This window comes from Rhamphochromis longiceps, linkage group LG6 (genome assembly GCF_057381845.1).
Source record: "Rhamphochromis longiceps isolate RC_006_pf linkage group LG6, R_longiceps_female_GT1.1, whole genome shotgun sequence".
In the NCBI taxonomy this organism is placed as follows: Eukaryota; Metazoa; Chordata; class Actinopteri; order Cichliformes; family Cichlidae; genus Rhamphochromis; species Rhamphochromis longiceps.
The window spans coordinates 10,606,112-10,626,261 of NC_140562.1; the positions used below are offsets into that span (position 1 = coordinate 10,606,112).

Genomic DNA, 20,150 nt, shown 5'->3' on the forward strand with positions numbered 1-20,150 from the left:
CTGCAGTTTTCTTCTAAATGATAGATGTTGCCACTAATATGCGCGCTGATAAAGAGAAGAGAAGAAAGTTCTTTCCACAAACTGAAGTTTTCAAACAGTTGTAACATCTCCGTCTGTGTGTTGGTATATCTCTGAGCTTCTGTGCAGGATTATTAAAACTTCGGTAAAAACCGACACGATCGTACACTTGCGTCCTCTACCCAGCTGCGACAGCCACGGCACAACACGCCAAGTTAAATTAAGAGGTGCACGACCGGACGGAGCACCACAAAGATTGTGTCTCGGCACACAATGATGTAATGTGAAAAAGGTCGTGAGACACCCACAACACAAGTAATGCGGCAAGCACAAAAATGTCCTTATGTGGCCATCCAACAGCAGAAATTTCAAATCTGGCATTGGATAGAATGGATTCCTTTCTTTTGTCAGATTGACTGTATCTTGAAAGTAAGCCTTGCTGGGGCTGATGTTGTAAGAGAAAGTGGCATCCACCACACCATGGTGTATGAAAAGAAAAGTGGCATGTTCATCAAGCAAGCATGTCATATGTGGATCACATTTTAAGCCTTTGTATCTTTTCAATTATACATCTTTTAATTGCCAGTTCGGCACAAATTATGGGCTGTTAAATTAGCCGTGAAGACCAGAGAGTAGTTGGATTTTTTTAAACTGATGACAGCAGACATGATCATTTTTTTAGAGACCGCCAGCTAGGCTACAAATGCCACCGTGGTGGTTTTTCCATGTATTTCTGCCCTCGTAGAGAACATCATCTTCTGTAGTATTTATATAAAATCTTACAGCAGGTATGAGTGCATATTTATGTGAGTGTCCACAGGTGCGGAGCAAGTGACAGTGAAGGAAGGGCTGTTGAATGATTTGTGGTGAAGGTGAATGGTGTGTATTTGTGTGAGGCTGTAAGTGTGTGTGAGAAAGAGAAGACAGACTAGTCGCTCATCGCTTCTCTTGACAGGTTTATGACTGCTGAGCTTGCAGGATGCTCTTTACACATCAGATCTGTATGTGTGTGCGCATGAGTACTTTATGTGCCTGTGTGTGTGTGTGTGTGTGTGTGTGTGTGTGTGTGTGTGTGTGTGTGTGTGTGTGTGTTTTTCACTGGCTTTGACCCTGCCCAGTCTACCTGTAGTTCTGATGGAGGAAAAAAGCTCAATTTTAATCTATATTTTACATGGTTCATGAAAGGAGGCAGTTAGCTAACTGTTTTACAATCTCAGGAAGGAGGTGGATGCACAATAGATTTTCTCCACTTGCTCTTATAAACACTTGGAGATTCATTTTATGACAAGCTGGTATAGCCTATATATTAATAATCTATCATAAGCTATACTAGCATCATGTGTTCTTTCACTTTCTGTACCATTGTAGGTCTTCCTGTTACATTCTTTTCAATGCCTGAAACACACTCATAGCCCTTAAAGCAACAAAGGCTGAACAAACTTATCCATAATGTGCCATTATATTATGCTCAAATTCTTGCTAACCTTACAGAGAACCAGCAAATAAAGATCTTTTGCATCTTTGGCATGGGTCTGGACACCACTCCCCGTGAAAAATGTAATCCTGTAACAATGTATGCAGTGCCTTCCCTTTTAAACAACCACATATATTTCATGTTTGAGCATGCACTCTATTGTTGGTACTGACTGCGCTTCAACTGGCTGGCAATGGAGCTTTGTTAGTGTGCACATTCATCACTTGAAAGGTTTATGAAGCAGCATTGCCAGGATTGTTATGTCAGGAATATGGAGTGGTCATGTGATCAAAAGATCAGTATTTCTGCAGTGTTCACTTTGTATGTAAAATTGGTACCAAGTGCTTTATTGTGTGATGCAGAGGCCTCCTGGCCAAGTATACCAGTTGAGAATGTATTGTTTCCTACACATAGATATTTAGTGCTCTGAGATATCGCAACTTTTGGTATCAATCTGATACCAAGTAAATACAGGACCAGTATTGCAGTGTCAGTACTTAACTGGCACCTGCTTTTCTTTTAAAGGCAACGTATGCTGGGGAGAGCAGTGTGTCATGACCTATGAGGTGAATCATCATCAATCTGAAAATTGTGACCACATTTTAATGACCACTAAATCATGCCTTTTAGTTTTTTGTGTATTTTGAAACTTTGGGTTTTGTCTCAGAATCACTTTGGGTCAGCGTCTGTTGTGTAAATGTACTATAGTCTATAAATAAAACAGTTAACACATAAAGGACCAGACATTTTTCATGGTGCATATTTGAGGGATATTTTTTCAATGTTGACATCCATTGAAAACAACAATGCAATTGATTTAGCAGTGGATAATCCCCTCACTTCTGTTTTGAAAGTTCAGTTGCTGACATGCGAATGGTTCCTGTCCCTCCATCTAAGGTTTCCCTTAGATTAGATTAGATTGCTGATATCACTGAGCTATAGTGAATCTCTTGTCCAGCGGTTGGATGAACTCCGTCTCCACTGTCTTGGTCTGCATCTGGCGAGTGTAATCCTTGTTCTGGTTTGGGAGCTTCTGCTAGCTGTAAGGCCAGTGCAAGCAGAACCTCAACCTCCAGCAGGTTGCTGTGAGGGAGCAGAGCAGAACAGGGACTCAAGTTACATACATGAGCTCAGGAATTTACTGAACAGGATAGCTGATTATTGCTCCATTACAAAGTATTAAATGATATTATTTATTTGTGTATGTAAAACAGCATGACTGCTCTTCCTTTAGTGCACAAATGCTCATGCAAGGGCACATGCACAAGCACTCTCTGCTTAACTAATGCCACAAATGTACTCTATTGGAAACACTAAAGTGAGAATGTGCATTTGTCTGACTGCAGAGCTAATGGAAAGGGACAATGAACCTTCTCCAATCCGGTTGTTCAGTCTGACGTCACTAGCCGTGTCTGGGTCTAAACTCCGCTGCAGGTCCATATATCAAACGATCACTATGGCATTACTGAGAGTTGAAAAACTGTCTAAAGTCTTTCATCTTTAATAAAATGATCAGCGTTCTGCTCTACCAGGTGTAAAAATTGAGTTTAACATCCAGGCATCCATGAAAACGGAATTTATGACATTTAACGGAGTTAGAAGTTAGCAGGAAGTTAGCTCGCTAGCTTCTATCTAAATACAATATAGCATGTCCTGACTGCGGGGTTTTGGAAACAAATTAAAACGTACAGCTCTGTTATCACTTCCAGCATAAATGAAGACAGAAAACTAAACAGCAGTGACGTTTGCAGGGTTACTGAAGTTTGGCTAGCTGGTATATAATGATGTGCTACGTGACCGCTAGCGACACAGCTATGTTAGCATAATATAAACAAGCTAACTTTTTTTCCACTCGATAAAAGTTACCGTGAGTGTTGTCGGTGGTCAGGAACAAATGTAATCGCATGGCAGGATGCTGTAAAAGGACCAAACTTCAGCCAGGAGAACAACTGAGATAATCCATCCACAATACCAGGTTAGTCATTCATATACTGCTGCATGGGCTGGGCTGTAGTTACATCCTAAGGTTTTAAAAACTGAGCTTAAATAAATGATTAGTGGTAATAAAAGCCGAGGGAGGTCAACAGGGATCACCGACTGTTTTAGGAGCTTTTTGAGATCAAATAGAAGAAAATACATAACATTAAACATGTTAACAACACAAAAGCCATATTAAACGCAGACTACTTTAGACCCGGAAGTAGGATTCGTCGCGTCATCACTGAACAACCGGATAGCCTAGCAATAGACAGGAACACCAGCAGTGGCCATGGTAACCACTGCCAGAGATGGCAATGGCTGTATTCATAGCTAACGCAGTGCTGATGCTAATTTCAGTGTGACTTCATCACGTGAATGCCTTTAAGGTGGATATGTTCTGGTCCTTTGGGGTTTTTCTTGCTGCTGAAATATCTGCTGCTGCCATTTAGACAGTCCATTGGTATTTTTTTGCTGGAACCAACAGTTTAGCTGGTGGCTCAGTGAGCATGCTCAGGGCTCTCGCTCTCACACATACACACACGTTTATGCACACATACTGCAGCTGCTTCAGCAGAAGTAAAATGGAGAGGCTACATGTAGCAGTGTGTGTGTGTGTGTGTCTGTCTGCTGACAGTAACCTACTTTAATGGAGCCCACTCACTCAGAATGATAAAAATACTGCAATTCTTCCTCCTTCTCTGTTTTCTTCCTCCTTTCAATCTATCTTTAACTCCATCTCCTCTTTCCTCCTCTCTCCATCCTTCGTCCCATCACTCCTTCCAAGTCTCCTATTTTCTAATCCCTCTTCTTTTTCCTGTATCACATTTTTATCTCCGTCTTAGTCTAGGTCTTTCAGTCTCTTTGCACATTTCACCCTCATATTTTTCACTTCCCTTTCTCCTTAACTCTAAGGAAAGGAAGCAAAAGATGGAAAGAAAGGAGGCAATGTAGGTATAAACACGTCTTCTGGCACTAGTAATCAAGATTAAAAGGGAAAAGATAGAGACCTTAAATCAGACAGGATGGTGTGAGACTGGGAGGGAGGATTAAGAGAGGATGATGGTGGAGAGATGTGATCCTTTTGGCTAGGAAAAAAAAAAGAAAAGGGGTAGGGAGTTATTTTTTTAAATTAAACGTAAATGATGGACTCTAGGTTGTTGGTCATTATATGTTGATGCTGAGTCTAAACTACTATTTAACACTGATGAAAGGAAGTTAGATTGTAGCTAAAATTTCAGAAGAAAATTAAAACTAGAAAAATGACGGAATGCTTGGTTGTTGATTTGTAGCTTCTTACGCCTATAAATTGAACCAATACACTAGAACAACGAAACCCTCCAGTCACTCATTTCAGTGTTCTTGTTCCGGTTAAATCCTCACTAGAGCATTGTTAAAACTGCTGTAACCAATGCCAACCAGTGGGTTTTGTGTGCTTCTTAGCTTTTTATTGCACATTGTTGGATTGTTAAAGCTGCATCATAATTTTGGTGGAAATGCTTAAATGGCCTAAAAAATGTTCTTGCTTAGTAGAACAAATGGCTAAAAAGAAAAGTCACATGAAAGTGTTTTTGTCCTCTGCAGCCGGTAAATTTACGAGCCACTACATTTAATAATTCAGAAGATGACTAGATTGTTAAAATAGAACAGGACTCCAGATGATGGTTGACCTACAAAAGAAGCCGCTCAAGCAAACACACCTGCCAACGTTGCAATCGTCAAAGAAAGTCGGACTGCTTCTTCCGAGTCTCGTATTGCAAATAGTTTTGTTTTGTTTTTGTTTTTTTAAGAAAAGATCAACTGATTTAGCTTTTAAAATTAGCTTTGAAAAGTGTCATCTACTTTTTTTCTTGATTTTCATCGGTCGATACATTTGTTTTCTTTTATTAAATTATTGGCCGCTTTCATTTAATTCCCATGGCAATAATTAAAATCAAATCTACTCTAATCTAATCTAGCATAATCTAATGTAGTTTCCGTTTCTGTTTGTGTGAGTAAACTAAACAGGGAGAAATCTGATTGAAGATGATTTCACTGGGTTAAGATCATATTTGAGTGTGCGCTGTTGTGACATTTTGTCATTTTAAAGTGGGTGTTTTCAACCAGAAGCCCAGCTAAAGCAACAATCAGAGCTGGTTCAGCAGTTGTGTGTGCTATAAGATCTCTATGCGTGTGTGTGTGTGTCACAGTTCTCGCTCCCTGGAGAGGAGACTCTTTCCTTCAGTTGCATCATGGGAGATGCTGCAAGTGTAACTGTGTGTTTGTTTGTGAATGTGGTCTGTGTGAATAATTTGTGTGTTTATGCATGCTTGTGTGCGTGTGACATTTTATTTGTGTGTGTGGTTCACATTCTGTGTGGAAGCGGTGGGTACAATGGCTCCGCTTGGGCCAGAAAGAAACGAGAGAGTGACGGGCAGCAGACGTCGTCTGTGAGCGTGTGCGAGAGGCTGCAGAGAGCGAGAATCTATGCAGTTCTCATTACCAGCCTGCAAAGTGGCACAGCGTATATTCTGCAAAAAAAAAAAAAAAATCCAGAACGGCACACACACACAAACAAACACACACATAGATACACACACAAGCTTTTTCCACAAATCAAAAAGAGCTAGGGTCAGGCAAGAGAGAGAGAGAGAGACGCACCCTTTTATCTTTCACATGTCTATATATAGCGATTCATGGTGGAGAACAGTGGAGCAGCATGGGAGGGAGGGGACGTTGAGGTAGAGGAGGAGAGGATGGAGAGAAGGCAAGATGGCTGAATTAGAGTGGAGCATAAGGAAAGAAATAGAGTGATTTTTTTTCGTGTGTGTATCTGTGTGTGTGATTTAAAAAAGGAAAAGGAGGAGAATGCTTTCAACCTGCTGGTACCATCTTCAGGGAACAGAGACAAGGAAAAGTCAGGTGGGGGGACAGACACACGAGGAAAGTGAGAGGCCTGCCGGTAAAACTGGACTTCAGTGGAAAATCTGCAGGTTAGAGCGAACCAAATAAATAAATCATAGTAAGGCAGGCAGGGAGCTGAGGTCACTATTGTAATGGCAGACTGGATGATCGCCACAAACATACCACAGCTCCCCCCATCACCATCATGACACTCTCTGTGGTATTTTAATATTTTTGATTTAGCTTTTGCTAGTGGTGCAACGGATGAAAAAACTCACGGTTCCGATCGGATCACGGTTTTCAAATCATCGGATCAATTTTCGGATCAGCAAAAAAAAAAGACAAGAAAAATTTAACTTGCCATTTATTTATTTAAGTATTTTTTGCCCATTATAAAACATTCAACTCAAGACTCATTTCACACAATTATGTAAAAACAAATTAAGGTGCAATATAGGGCAGTACACAGCTGTGTATCTACCACTCCACTGTAATATAATGAGTGGTCATGGTCACGTAGCTTTACGTTGCCCTGGAGGTCCACCCATCTGTAGGTAGAGCAACAAAAGATGCCTGTGACAGTTCAGCCATAACTTTAGACTTTTCCTGCTCATACATGCTTGGAACGATCTCGTCTCTGAAGTGGATGTGCAACGGGATAACATAGCATGGCTCAAGCACGTTCATTATATGTTTAAACTCCTTGTTTCACGCATGTCTGTAGCTTTTGTAATAGCTTTAGCCCGATTGGGCAGCAAAGGGCTGCTTAACCCTTGTGTGGTGTTCGTATTTTTGTTACTCAGCCAGTGTTCATGGGTCTGGTGGACCCGCTAGAGTTTTGGCTTTCCAAATTAACACTATCAAACAATTTTATGTTAAATTACTCAACAGATGTTTACTTCATCCCAATTACAAGACATATGAACAGCAAACATGGTTAATTTTTTCCCTTTACCTTTGTTAGATCACATTTATGAATTAATGTGCTTCTCGTTTTTCTTTTATATAAAATGTTATAAATAAATCAGTTATAATCAAGTGGAGTGAGTGGAAAGACACAACACATTTACACGTGAAAAAATAATTAATTGTTTAATTTTTCTTTTGACATAAACTGAACACGGGTCTCACAGACCCGAACACCATACAAGGGTTAAATGCCACAAACTCCTCTGCTCCTCCACTTGGTCTGCTAGTGCTGGCCATGACTATCGCTTGACAGACTGACCACGCACACCATACACATACTTTTCTTTTCTTTTTCAAATCTTCGGATCACGTGCGTGCCAAGAAGTGGGATCGGTTCGGATCATGGATCAACAGAGATCCCTTGGACCACTAGCTTTCCCCATTTAAGATTTTTGGATTGGCTTGTGGTTTTGTGAAATTAGAGCAAAAAGAGGACAGCAATTTCCTTGCAACAAATATAAATTGGTTGCATTGAAGTTTTTGGAATTTTGCAACTAATTGCCGCAGCAATGACTAGCTCTTCTCCCAGTGGTTGAGTGTTTAACACCCTCAACTTCTGGGAGGCCACTTTTGTGGTAGAAGTCAACCTGTCTCCAATCAATCACAGTCAACGCACATTGACCTCTGTCACAAAGATCGGGACATGTTTGCAAATAGTTTCCGTCTATTTTCTAAACGTACACATGTTGAAATTAATCTGAGTTGCTCTGCACCAGTGGGCACAATCATGTGCCATGTATCTGTCTTCAATAGGAGACTCGACTCAAATATTCCAACTTGCTGTACTTTGGTTACGCTGTAAAATATAAAAGGTTGCTGAGGATTTTGTCATGTTTCACTGACTCTCTGTTTCAACTCCAGGACTGACTGGACTCTGAATGTAAGTAGCTAATGTGAATTCTTGTTTAATGTGAATTTCTGTGTATGTATACAGCAAAAGTCTCTTCAGAGATGGCTACTGACTGCGAGTGGTTGTAGACGTTGCCCCCATCTCAGTCTCATTTAACAAGCACTTATTTATGTGCTCTGGTGATACCTACCTAAGTGTTTTTACATTTTCCGTTTAGGCTCTTGGATTTATGTCTTCTCTAATTTTCACTTTGCCTCCCTGCAATTTCGCCTGCAAGTTGCATTCAGGTTCACTCCACTTGAAAAATGTGACAAAAGTGCAGAAGAGACTCTTCTAACCTTAAGTGGAGTTAAAAAATTAGAAGATGTGTGTCTTTGCATGAAATTGTTAAATGCTCTTTATAAACTCTAAAGCGTTTTTCAAGGAGGATGGAGAGAGACAAAGTGAGAGAGAGAGAGAGTGCTTGCGTCACTCCCATAAAGGGACTGACTCTTGCTGAGTTGGGTGCTACACTGTTTCATTTATTTGATAAAGCTTCATTTGGTGTGATTTAAAATCTCCCCCTCATCAGGCTCGGCTCCCCTAAAGCACAGCCTCAGCGCCACGCCAAAATGCCTCATCAGCTGAAAACACACACAGCCTCCCGCGCGGGTGTGGGCATGGATGTGTGTCTCTGTGTGTGTACAATGCAAGCTGGTACTCTGGGACATTTTTCACTGGATGACTGAGACGGAGGAATTTAAATAGGTGTGGGCAGTTTTATGGAGGTTTGGGGTCATGGTGTGTGGACAGATGAAGAATTTTGAGCAGGTTAATAGTTTATTGTCTACATGGACAAATTTCTTTACTACAGTGGGTACATGCATCCATCACGTAGCTGTGAAGGTTCCTTTTCAAAAGCATAATGCAAGTTTGTGTATGTAAAAAACTGTGACCAGAATGCATGTATCGCCAACTTTTTGTGGAGTCAGCCACCATGACCTACAGTGACAGGGTGTAACAAATGTCAGGGAAATACGTTTTTTGTTTTTTGAGTGTGAAAAAGAAAAATATCAGCTGATTTATCAGAGTATCACACTTTTAACCTTCTTATAAATTAAAAGAAAATACAAAAGATGTTTTAATTTGTGTTATTTTTGCCACATGCAGCAAAAAGTGACATTGATAATGCAGCGGTCTAAAAAACTCACAAAATCTGTTTCAAATACAATACATTTGGTATTACAGAGTTAAAAATCCTGTTATTGTCAGCCTTTAAATTAACCAGACTGAATGAACTGGTTAGTGGTCTTTGGGTGTAAAACATATGCCATAAAATGACTAATGTGATATTTATCTCATTAGGGCCCAGTTGTCAGGTTGAGTGAAGGAATTTAAAATGACTTAAAACTTTGCATTAAATTATAATGTCAATAAAACTGGGAGATACTTTTCCATAATTTAGTTTAATTTAGTTTCCATAATGTAAATGTCTCATCAAATTGTCTACAGTGTTTTGTGCACATAAACTTAAACATAGTCGTAGGTCATCAGGGTATATTACTGGCTGTACAAGTGTATTTAGAAATGTGTGTTTGGGGGATAGTTTCCTTTAAGAAGTTCAACGATTCTTTAGAGGTTAACAATCTGCTCATTCTTATTTTGAAAGACCTGCAGGTGAGATAGTCCAGACCACTTCCTGTCTGATGTTTTCCTACCAGCACACTTACCATGGCTGGGCTGTTGATTTCATGGCCCTTAGCATCATTAACCTTACACTTACAATTTCTTTTTAACTTTTCACTGAATTTATTTATGACATTGTTATTATATGATTTTTGTTCTAATGTAGCAAAGAGATGGCTATTGTAAACTTCATTGATTACTTCTATGTGATTGTTTTCTGCAAACTTATTTCATATAGTTTTTTATTTATTATGTAATTTGTTTGTTTGATAATTGAAGCGACTCACTGACGATAATACAACTGCTCAATCTATGGCTCTTTTTTTAAAATGACTTAAATTATTAATGAACTATCCAAATTGTTGCCTTCTTTCTGCAAATTGACTGCAGTACCTGCCAGTCCTCTTTGTGTCTGTTGTCTAACAGTTTGCTGAGAGCTTTTACTGTACAAAAGTCCAAGCTTCACTGCCTAAGAGTGCTACAGTAGTAGCAGCTTTTGTTATACCCACACTGCAATTGCATTGTGAGTATAGTAAAAGCTCCTACTGTAGTAGCAGTATTAGGGAATAATGCATACTATAGTACAGCAGCAGGACAACATGATATATTCAGATTGTGTAGGTTTAGAAATGCTAAAGAAACCTTTTTTGCAATAACTGTGTGTGTGTGCGTGTGAGTGTGTGGATGTGCACGCGCGGTCAGTGTATTTGGCAGGGTAGAGCTTGTTTGTGGCCATCAGAAAGCCATTTTAATTAACAAGAGAGGAGCACACACACTCATTTTTGCAGTGCTCACCAATAATACCCTTGCCAGAAATTTCAGCTCCTTAATTGCTTCCGATTCACCTCTTTTTTTTTTTTCTCAAAAGATGAATAGAGTGATGTGTCAGACGAAAGAGGTAAAGTAAGACAAAAACAAGGAATGGTCACATTTGGAGGAGACTAAGGAAAGAAGGAAATGGAAAGAGAAACATTGAGGATAAAATGAAAAACACACAGAAAGAAATAAAGATCTGAAGGAATGGGAGGAAATGAAAGAGAAAGACACACACACACAGGCAGAGTGTTACCTCCTGCTTTCAGCAGGTTGTTAGGCCAGTAGAGTGTCTGTCTGCTGAATAATAGATGGTGTGGCAGGCTAGCATGTAGTCATCAAGCACATACACATGCACTCTCTGCACTGCGGCCTGAATTAGATTATTCAAATGAAATACATTTTAAGGTTATCCTAAAAGTGAAGGAATAACTTAAATATGAAGTAACCATGTAAAAACACTTACACACTGTGAAGTGCTGTAAATCCTGCACTTAGATCAACAAAAAGCTCTTTCTACAGATATGGAACCAGTTCTGTCTTCAGCACCTTTAATAACCAGAGTAGTCATTTGAGTGGTTAGGACATCATGGCAGACAGAATCTGTGGGTACATCTGGACATCGTCTGGTTTTAACATCACGCTCCAACTCTGCGACTCTTTTTTGCTTTTTTGCTTCAACACCTGTGAGCAGAACTGTTTCTGCATTAGATACTGGCCTCTCCTTTGTGATATAGTGGCAAAAGTGGTCTCTCACATGGCGCACCAAGCACAGCACAGAAACGCAGAGTGTAAGCGCAGTGTTCCTGTGACAGGGGAGCGAAATGTTGCAAAGCAGCAGGATACCATCCATACATTTTGGATAAGGTAAAGTTAAATGAAAAGTGGCTAAACCTATTTAACAAGTGTCTAGGTTTGTGACAGTTGAAAGGATGATTGGTACTGAGATGGTTTATACTGCCACACACACAAAAAAAATCTTTGGTGGAAGAATCTGAAGTCATCTCTACATTCTCCATCTGTCTTTCCAGTAGCGCTGCCATTCTCCGCTGTAATTTGGCCAGTGGACTATTATTAAATTGACTACTCATAGGATGGTTTTCATGTAGAAGAGAGAGATTTGTGGACTATTGCTGGTGATATTATTTTGATTTTTGCATCATATAATTAGAACTATGACCAAGAAGAATGCAGCTCCTCTACTGCTCAATAGTGCTCCCGGAGGCTAATAATATAATAGGTGTGAACCCCTTAAAGAGCCATAGTGGGTGTTTTGTCTTTGACCAATATAGCTTTATTTAAATTACAGCCAGGATACCAGTTCATCAGGTATACTACCTAGCACTACTACCACAGCTACCCAGTGGCTAAATAACGGAACATCTGGACAAAGCACTTTTTCACCAGTAATAAGATTCAACTTTGGAAATTGTAGTCTGCCTCTTACCACTGCACCTTTCACAAGTATAGGTGTGTGTGTTGTGTCAGCCAGCCAGCATGTGCCATGGAGTTCAGTGCCGTCTTGTTAGTGTGTACTCCGTAGACCGACCTGTCTCATCCTCTCACGTCAGCCGTTCGCCTCTTATCCTTCACACACACACACACTCGCACACTGATGCACAGAGGCTGTCCTGCAGGCCATAGTGTCAGTGTCAATGTTGCATCTGGTAAACACGACAATGGGCGCATACTAGCGCGCGCACAGAGAGACAGACACACACATGCAAGCTAACAGGATAATGACTGGACAATTAGGCACAGGCTTGATCTGTCTAGATGTATCCGGTCATCTTAGCCCCTCCAGCAGCCATTACTCAGGCATGGACACACACACAAAGCGCAACACATTCAAACACACTTGACTGGATGGAGCACTGTGAAAAGCTGGCTGCCCCACCAGGCAACCTTTGTGAGTCAGGCTGTGTGTCTGTGTGTTGTGGTGGGAGTTGGAATTTAACTCTCATGTACTGCTGTAATAAAGTGACCGTTTTCGGTTTGAATTTCATAATGTCAGTCACTGTTTCTCTGGCGTTTTCTTCTGCAGAAACAAAACTGTGCAACGTGGTGTGCTGACAAAGCAAATCAATCTTCCCTCGGGCTTTATTGGTTTTCTCTTTCGTCAAACTGATGGGTCTGAGTTTGAAAATGGAATATCGAGAATCGTACACGGAAGTACTGCAGTATTCTTGAGGCATACGCAATATTATTTGGCTTTTTTGTTGTTGTTGTCTCGCGTTCATTGCTGTTCGGTAAAATTAAAGGTTGTTGAAGGTAAAGTTCATGGTGGTGGCACTAGGGTTGTCTTGTTTAAATAAAGTTTAAGTACAATAAATAATATAATAACAGCGTAATGTGCTGCAGTGGCACCTATAAAGACATGGTAAAATCAACATTAACTGAAGTTCATGTCCAGTTAAGTGTATTTACAAAGACGGTAAACAAGCAGATGAGTCACACGGTGCTTTACAGAAATGGTAACAGACATAAAAATGGACACAAACAAAGGGGGAAAAGCTACAGTGAAGAAAAGCCCTGCCTTCTATACGATATGTAGCAAAATTCCTATGTATTTGTACTTTATTTATCATAATGTTTTAAACTGTTTTGAGCACCATCTCCCCTTTTATTGTCATTGCTGTTCTTGTTATTAGTCTTTATTTATTATTTGAACTATTGCTCCAATCTTTATATTTATTTCTAAATGTTCTTAAATACTACATCTTCTGTTGTAGTATTTAAGAACATTGCAGGACCAAAGAATTCTACTTGTTTTACTTGTTCCAATAAAGCACTGAGATTTGCAGATTTACATTTCCTTGGCTGTGTGACATTACAAAGAATAGTGAATATGTAAACAGACATTCAGAGCAACAGAAAGAAAAATGTCACCTGGTAGGCTGGACTTCTTTTCAAATCCATTGTAAAAATGTTTGCATGTGTCGGTGGCTGGATCTTTGTGGTGTGAATGGCTGCAGTGTTGTGTACTGTATATGAGGTGCTTCTTCCTGGTGCTATTGGCTTTAACCCCAGCTGTACTCCATTTGAATGGATGATTCTCACCACCATCATTGCAAACTGCATCGTCCTGGCTCTGGAACAGCACCTTCCCGATGGAGACAAGACGCCTCTGTCCGAACGACTGGTAACACACATTTTACACACACACACACCCATACACACACATTTAAATGTGGTTCATGTACATGTGCAACATATTCATACATATTCAGTGTGCGCACAGATGGAAGTACATACACATGGAGACCGTTGAGGTACACTGGACACACTGATACCAAATATGCAGAGCTCACTCACACAGGCTAAAATAAGAAAAGAAAAACAATACGTTCTCATCATTTTTATCACATCATTATTTCTGATGTGATCAGGCCTGTGAATTGAACTTTGGAGCAAATTGGTACATTTCTAACCATGTTGACTGATATTGTTCTCAGAACTTCATAGGTTTACACCGATTAAGTATAACATTATGACTTCCTGCCTAATATTGTTTTGGTCCCTTTTGCTGCCAAAGCAGCCCTGACCTGGACTCCACATGACCCTTGAAGGTGTGCTGTGGTATCTGCACCAAGATCTCAGCAACAGATATTTTAAGTCCTTTAAGATGCGAGAAGGGGCCTCCATGGATCAGACTTCTTTGTCCAGCACATCCCACGAATTTAGATCTAGCGAATTTGGAGGCCAAGTCAATACCTCAAACTCGTTGTTACGCTCCTCAAACCATTCCTGAAGCATTTTTGGCAAGGTGCATTGTCCTGTTGAACGAGGCCACAGCTATCAGGGAATATCTTTTCCATGAAAAGGTGTACATGGTTTGCAACAATGCTTAGGTAGGTGGTATGTGTCAAAGTAACGTCTATATGGATGACAGGGCCCAGCATGCACAGCAGCCTCTGCTGACATCTTACCAGGTAAGCAACACACACCCGGCCATCCATGTGATTTGAAAGACAAAATGATTAATCAGACCAGGCCACCTTCTTCCATTGCTCTGTGGCCCAGTTCTAATCTTTGGTGGTGCTTTCGTCAGTGGATAGGTGTCTGCATATGCAGCCCCATACACAACAAACTGTGATGCTCTGTGTATTCTGACACCGTTCTGTCAGGACCAGCATTCACTTTTTGGGGCAATTTAAGCTACAGTAGCTAATCTGTTGTATCTGACAACACTGGCCTTCACTTCCCACATGCATCGATGAGTCTTGGCCACCCATGAGCCTGTTACTGGTTCACCACTGTTCCTTCTTTGGACTTACTGACCACTGCAGACCAGGAGCACCCCGCAAGAGCTACAGTTTTGGAGACGCTCTAACCCAGTCTAGTTTGGCCCTTTTCAAACTGGCTCAAATTCTTATGCTTGCCCATTTTCCTGTTTCTAAGCTCTCCTCAATTTTGAGGACCACATGTTCACTTACTCCCTGATATATCCCACCACTAACAGATGGCATGATGACGAGATAATCTCTGTTATTCACTTTACCTAACAGTAGGGATAATGTTATGCCCGATTTGTGTAAAGAAGTTTTAGGCTGCCATTAAAAACAAAAACCCTAAAGAAAAAATCTCCTTGACCCTTTTTCTTTTTCTCTCTTACATTTCACTTTTCTATCTGCTCTTCCCTTCTCTTTGTGTTTCTACTCACATAACTACCCATAACTTCACTTTTTATATTCCTTCTCCCATTTTTCCCTTTCCATCCTTTTCCTCTCCCCTGCAGGAGGAGACAGAGCCCTACTTCATAGCCATCTTCTGTTTCGAGTCTGGAATAAAGATCCTGGCTCTCGGTTTTGCGTTACATAAGGGCTCCTACCTGAGGAACGGCTGGAACGTCATGGACTTTGTAGTTGTCCTCACCGGGTGAGTCCACAGCTCTCGTTTTAGTTTTGGATTTATTTTAGCGATGTTCTTCTAAGTGGGGTTAAGATGAGGTTTTATTTTCTTGTCTGTGTTTGTGCCTGTTTGTGTTTATAGTGGTTAGTGGTTCCTAATGTGTACATGCTTTTGAACACTGAAATGTGTAGGCTGTGTTTCCATGGCTACCCATTTCACTCGAGTTCCAAGTTTGGTGGGGTAATCGCATGGTGAGGCTTTGTTAAAATTTGTTCCTCTGGAGTGAATAATTTGGGATATTTGTGTGGGGATTCATACATCTGTAATTAGCCTAAAGTGGACATTTGTCCTGCTGTAATTTTCCTTCAGTTTAATTTCTGCTTGGGCATTTATCACAAACATAAACATTTCAGCTTTAAAAAAACAGCAGTGGGTCCACATAACGACACTAGTGTCAGCCAATTTCTCTTCATTTTCTAACCTGATGGCTGAGGCTAGATTTACAGTTAGGACAGAAAATGTTGAAATATTGTCTCTGCCAAGCGTTATAACTGAATTTCCAGGTTGTTACATTCAGCTTCCATCTTGAGTCTGACACTCCTCTGCTCTAACTGATTTCATTCAGGCAGGAATTCGATTTTCCCAAATCAATCACTAGAGACCAATATATGCTCTTAAATCTCTTAAGGTTCACCACGTTTTTCCATTTATGTATTGTAGCCATTCCTCAGGAGTGCCAGAATAAACAGTCGTGCATCATTAGATAATTGCTTTAGTCATACCCATGGCGCTGACTGACTAGTCATTGATCCTTCTGCAGCGGTCAATGGACAGGTTGTTCCTCAGCTGAGAAACTGGAGTTTCATGTCACAGTGCGAGATGAATCAGTCCGCCCAGTCAGATGGAATATGTCAAAGGTCTGGACCTAGACAGGTTTCTGCAAAAGGAAGCTGTGAGCAGCTCATTTAACTCCATTGGAGTCCACATAGAAAATGCAATTTTTTTATGGATAGTCAAACTCAAGGAGAACTAGAACCAATGACATGCCAGCTTACTACCCGACTTGGACTTAATTGTAAGCTGTTCATATGACTGCGTATTTTAGTGTCCTGCAATGGTATGCATGTTTAATAGGGGACACGAATGGAGGCAAACAAAATATATCAAAGAGGGTCCATCACACTTACCTCTAGCTCCATATTGTTATTCTTGGACTCTATGAATGGAGTCATTCTGTATGGTTTATAGTTTATGGTTCAAAAGAATACTATTTGATTTTATAATGGATCTTCGAGCAGCCCTTCAGTTCATCTTCTCTCCACAACAAGATGTTTTAGCTTTTTTCTCAATTCCCTTAAAGAAACTTTCTTCTGATTTGATCCCCCTCCCCACAAAAAATATTCAGACATGTGAATGGGTGGACCTTGTTTGCTCATAGCCAGAGCTCAGTGCCTGAGATGACCATATTTGTGATATTCTATGACATCATAAATATCCAAGAGTAAAGAAGCCTGAATACTGGCTCTTAACCACGGATGACAAAAATACAAGGCGAGGCACAAGGAGACAAACTTTGAACAAGGTAGAGCAGGAGCTGGTAAAGAGACTATCAGACTAAGTAATGAGGGGTATAAGTACAGAAGGAGTTAACAAAGTGAAATCATAGATTGTTGAGCAGACAAAGGTGGGAAATTAAACAACAGAAGTTTACCACAATGAAACAGGATGTGTCTAAAGCCACAGTTACAACTAATGTGGTGGTTAGTACTCCCTCAATCTGTGACATCAACACACTCCCATTAACCATTTATACTGGCACTTGAGGTGTGCTGGACTCACTGCAATCTTCTAAATAAAACAACAAAACAAAAACCACTGTATCGGTGCTGATATGGGAATAGATGTTGAAACAGGAAACACCAATCACAGTATTGTTTTACGTAACATTTCATCTTTACTGACTGTAACATGTCAGAATCTCTGCTCCTGCAGCAGTATATCATTGAAATGCCAGTGAACAGCCCTGCTCATATTGTCATGTCTCCAACCCAGCTGCATTGTCTTTACATATATGCCAGCAGGTGGCATGAGTAGTCATGTGGTTGCCAGGTGATCTAAATATGGCTGCCTAAACCATAGTGGGTGGGTGGGGGGTACAGATGATAAGAAGATGTCGAGAGGAGAAATAGGCAAATAACAGATACGCATATACATACACACACTTATTTCGGTGATAGTGTAACAATATTACAGACAACACATCATCAGTAATTTTTAGATGAATCCTTACTCAGTCTGTTTGTGTGTTTGCATCAAGTAGCTTGACTTTGTGTCTTTTCTAATCTCAAACACACTCACACAGACTCAGCAGAGGTCTGGTTTGACAAGGTGTGTGTGTGTTTGTGTTTGTGATCAGGGCCACTCCTCCTCAGTCACTCTTCCTTTAATGAGGACACATACACACATACACGTACACAGGCTGGATCAGAGCGTCCCTGCAGGGAGCAGCAACCAGGGCAAAGTGAAATGTCACTTCTGCAAGAGATGGGGGAGCTGGTTTGTTGTTATGGCAATAGCCAACAGAGTGGTAGCATAGTTTTCTGCATCCTTCTTTCTCTTTTCTTCTGCTATTCTATCTGTATTTAGTTAGCTGAAAGCGCTAGTTGCTGAAGCTAAAACAAGAAGTAGAGAAAATCCCAGCTGGATTTAACTAGAGCTTTAAACTGGTGGCCTTTTACTGCTTGAGGTAGTGTTGTTAGCCCTTCCGCTTTACCCCCATCATCATGTCACTCAGCTTTACAAGATGTTAACTGATGCCATGGGAGCTAAACAGGCAAGCATAAATCGCAGCCAGTCCTCAAGTAAGGTGTGTTCACATGTAGTGATGTTTTTATCACCTCTGCTACCACATAGTGTCTCCAGAGAACTGATGACAAGCCACGCACAATGCAATACTTTTTCAGAAAGTAGCATACTGTAGTTTCTTTTGTTTATCTTTGGCAGATCACAACCAAACTGTCCTGCTGTAGAGCACCATATTAGAGGTCTCTGGGTTTGTAAGGGAATGGAAATACAGGTCCCATCTAATGGGTTCCCTAAATTTTCTTTTCTTAGAGGAAAAAAAGAGAATTCTAAAAAAGCAGTAAGGAAAATTATAACATTTATTGGGTTTAAGGGGTATTATAGATATGCTGGAATAACACAGGGGATTTACAGCGTAGTGGATTCACCTACTGATGAGCAGCACATCAGGTTGTTCTTCAACTGTATTCCCTGAAAAAAAAAAATTAAATGGTTTCGGACTGGGAATACACTCAGTGTGATTTGCTGGGGGGCAGTCTACATGTTCTTGCCTCTGCTGAATTATTTTTACCCCTGGTGGAGATACATTTCTCCCCAAGTGATTTTTTCTAGAGTGTGAACAACAATAACATCACAAATGGACTTTCACTGACTTTCCTTTGACAGTTAAGCTCAAATGGCAAATGGGAGCTAGCTTGAGCCATACCTAACTTTTCATTATGCCACTGAGCACAAATAGATTGTCCCACCATAGAAATTGCAGCTAGATGATTGAAAGAAAACAACAAATGTTCATATTTTACAGCACCATCAAAATCCTAGAAATATAATTACTGAGTCTTAGTCTTAACCAGACACCTGATAGTCATCATCAGTCAATTATTTCCCCATGAAGGTGATACGTAAAAGATGGACATCATGTAGGGCTGCTACTTATGACATTCTGCTAAGCCTTATATGAAGAGCATTTCAGTAGTACTGTACTGTATTGATGGCTTATTGGCCTTGCCACTGATGGCGAAGCTTTACAGAAGAGCAACCACCCTGGTAACTTTCATTTAAAGCATGAGTCACAAGTTAGAACTTTTTGTCTGGGATGATCTAAAAAACAGTAAAAGGCAGGAGTCATTTTACGATACAGTCTAATGATTTACTTTGTGTAGTTGTTTTGTTTTTTTCAAATTCCAAAAGCTTGCTGTTTTTCTCAGTATATGGACTAGGGGTTGCTTCCTTCCCTGTTCAGTCTTTTGTGCAAGATTTGCACAGATGAACCCTTCACAGAGGTCTGTCACTAAAATAGATAATTTTGTTAGTGTGACAAGGATCCATCCATCCATCCATTTGATACTGCTCATCCAGGCAGCAGGCTAAGCAGAGAAGCCCAGACCTGCCTCTCCCCAGCCACCTCTTCCAGTTGATTCAGCGAAACACTGAAGCCTTCCTAGGCCAGTGGAGAGACATAATCTCTCCAGCATGTCCTGAGTCTGCCCCAGGGTATCCTCCTAATAGGCCATACCCAGAACCCCTAACCCAGGAGGCACCTTGGTGGCATCCTAATCAGATGTTCGAACCACCTCAACTGTCTCCTTTTGATGTGCAGGGAGTAGCAGCTCTACTCTGAGTTCCTTCCTAATAACTGAACGTCTCATCGTATCGCTAAGGCTGAGTCCAGCCAACCTTCAGAGAAAACAAATTTCTCTTGATTTATCCACAACAGTATTCTTTTGGTCATTACCCAAACCATGTGACCGTAGGTAAGGGTAGGGACATAGATCGACCAGTAAATCACCAGCTTTCCTTATATGATCAGCTCTCTCTTCACCATGACAGCCTGGTACAGTGTCAGCA

At 40.6% G+C, this 20,150-nt stretch overlaps 1 protein-coding gene across 7 annotated transcripts in view; it reads left to right on the forward strand.

Annotated features, from left to right (window-relative positions):
* Nucleotides 1–13,356: 13,356 nt before the first annotated feature.
* The window catches only part of cacna1ab (calcium channel, voltage-dependent, P/Q type, alpha 1A subunit, b), a 117,047-nt gene continuing 110,253 nt past the window's right edge, over nucleotides 13,357–20,150 (forward strand). For 4 of the 7 annotated variants that reach the window (XM_085409210.1, XM_085409209.1, XM_085409211.1 and 1 more), the window contains exons 1-2: nucleotides 13,357–13,791; nucleotides 15,388–15,527. In XM_085409210.1, coding sequence (XP_085265336.1) covers nucleotides 13,615–13,791; nucleotides 15,388–15,527 — 317 coding nt within the window. In that variant the 5' untranslated portion in view covers nucleotides 13,357–13,614. The remainder of the gene's footprint in view (nucleotides 13,792–15,387; nucleotides 15,528–20,150) is intronic. The other 3 variants (XM_085409206.1, XM_085409212.1, XM_085409213.1) reach the window with 1 other exon arrangement.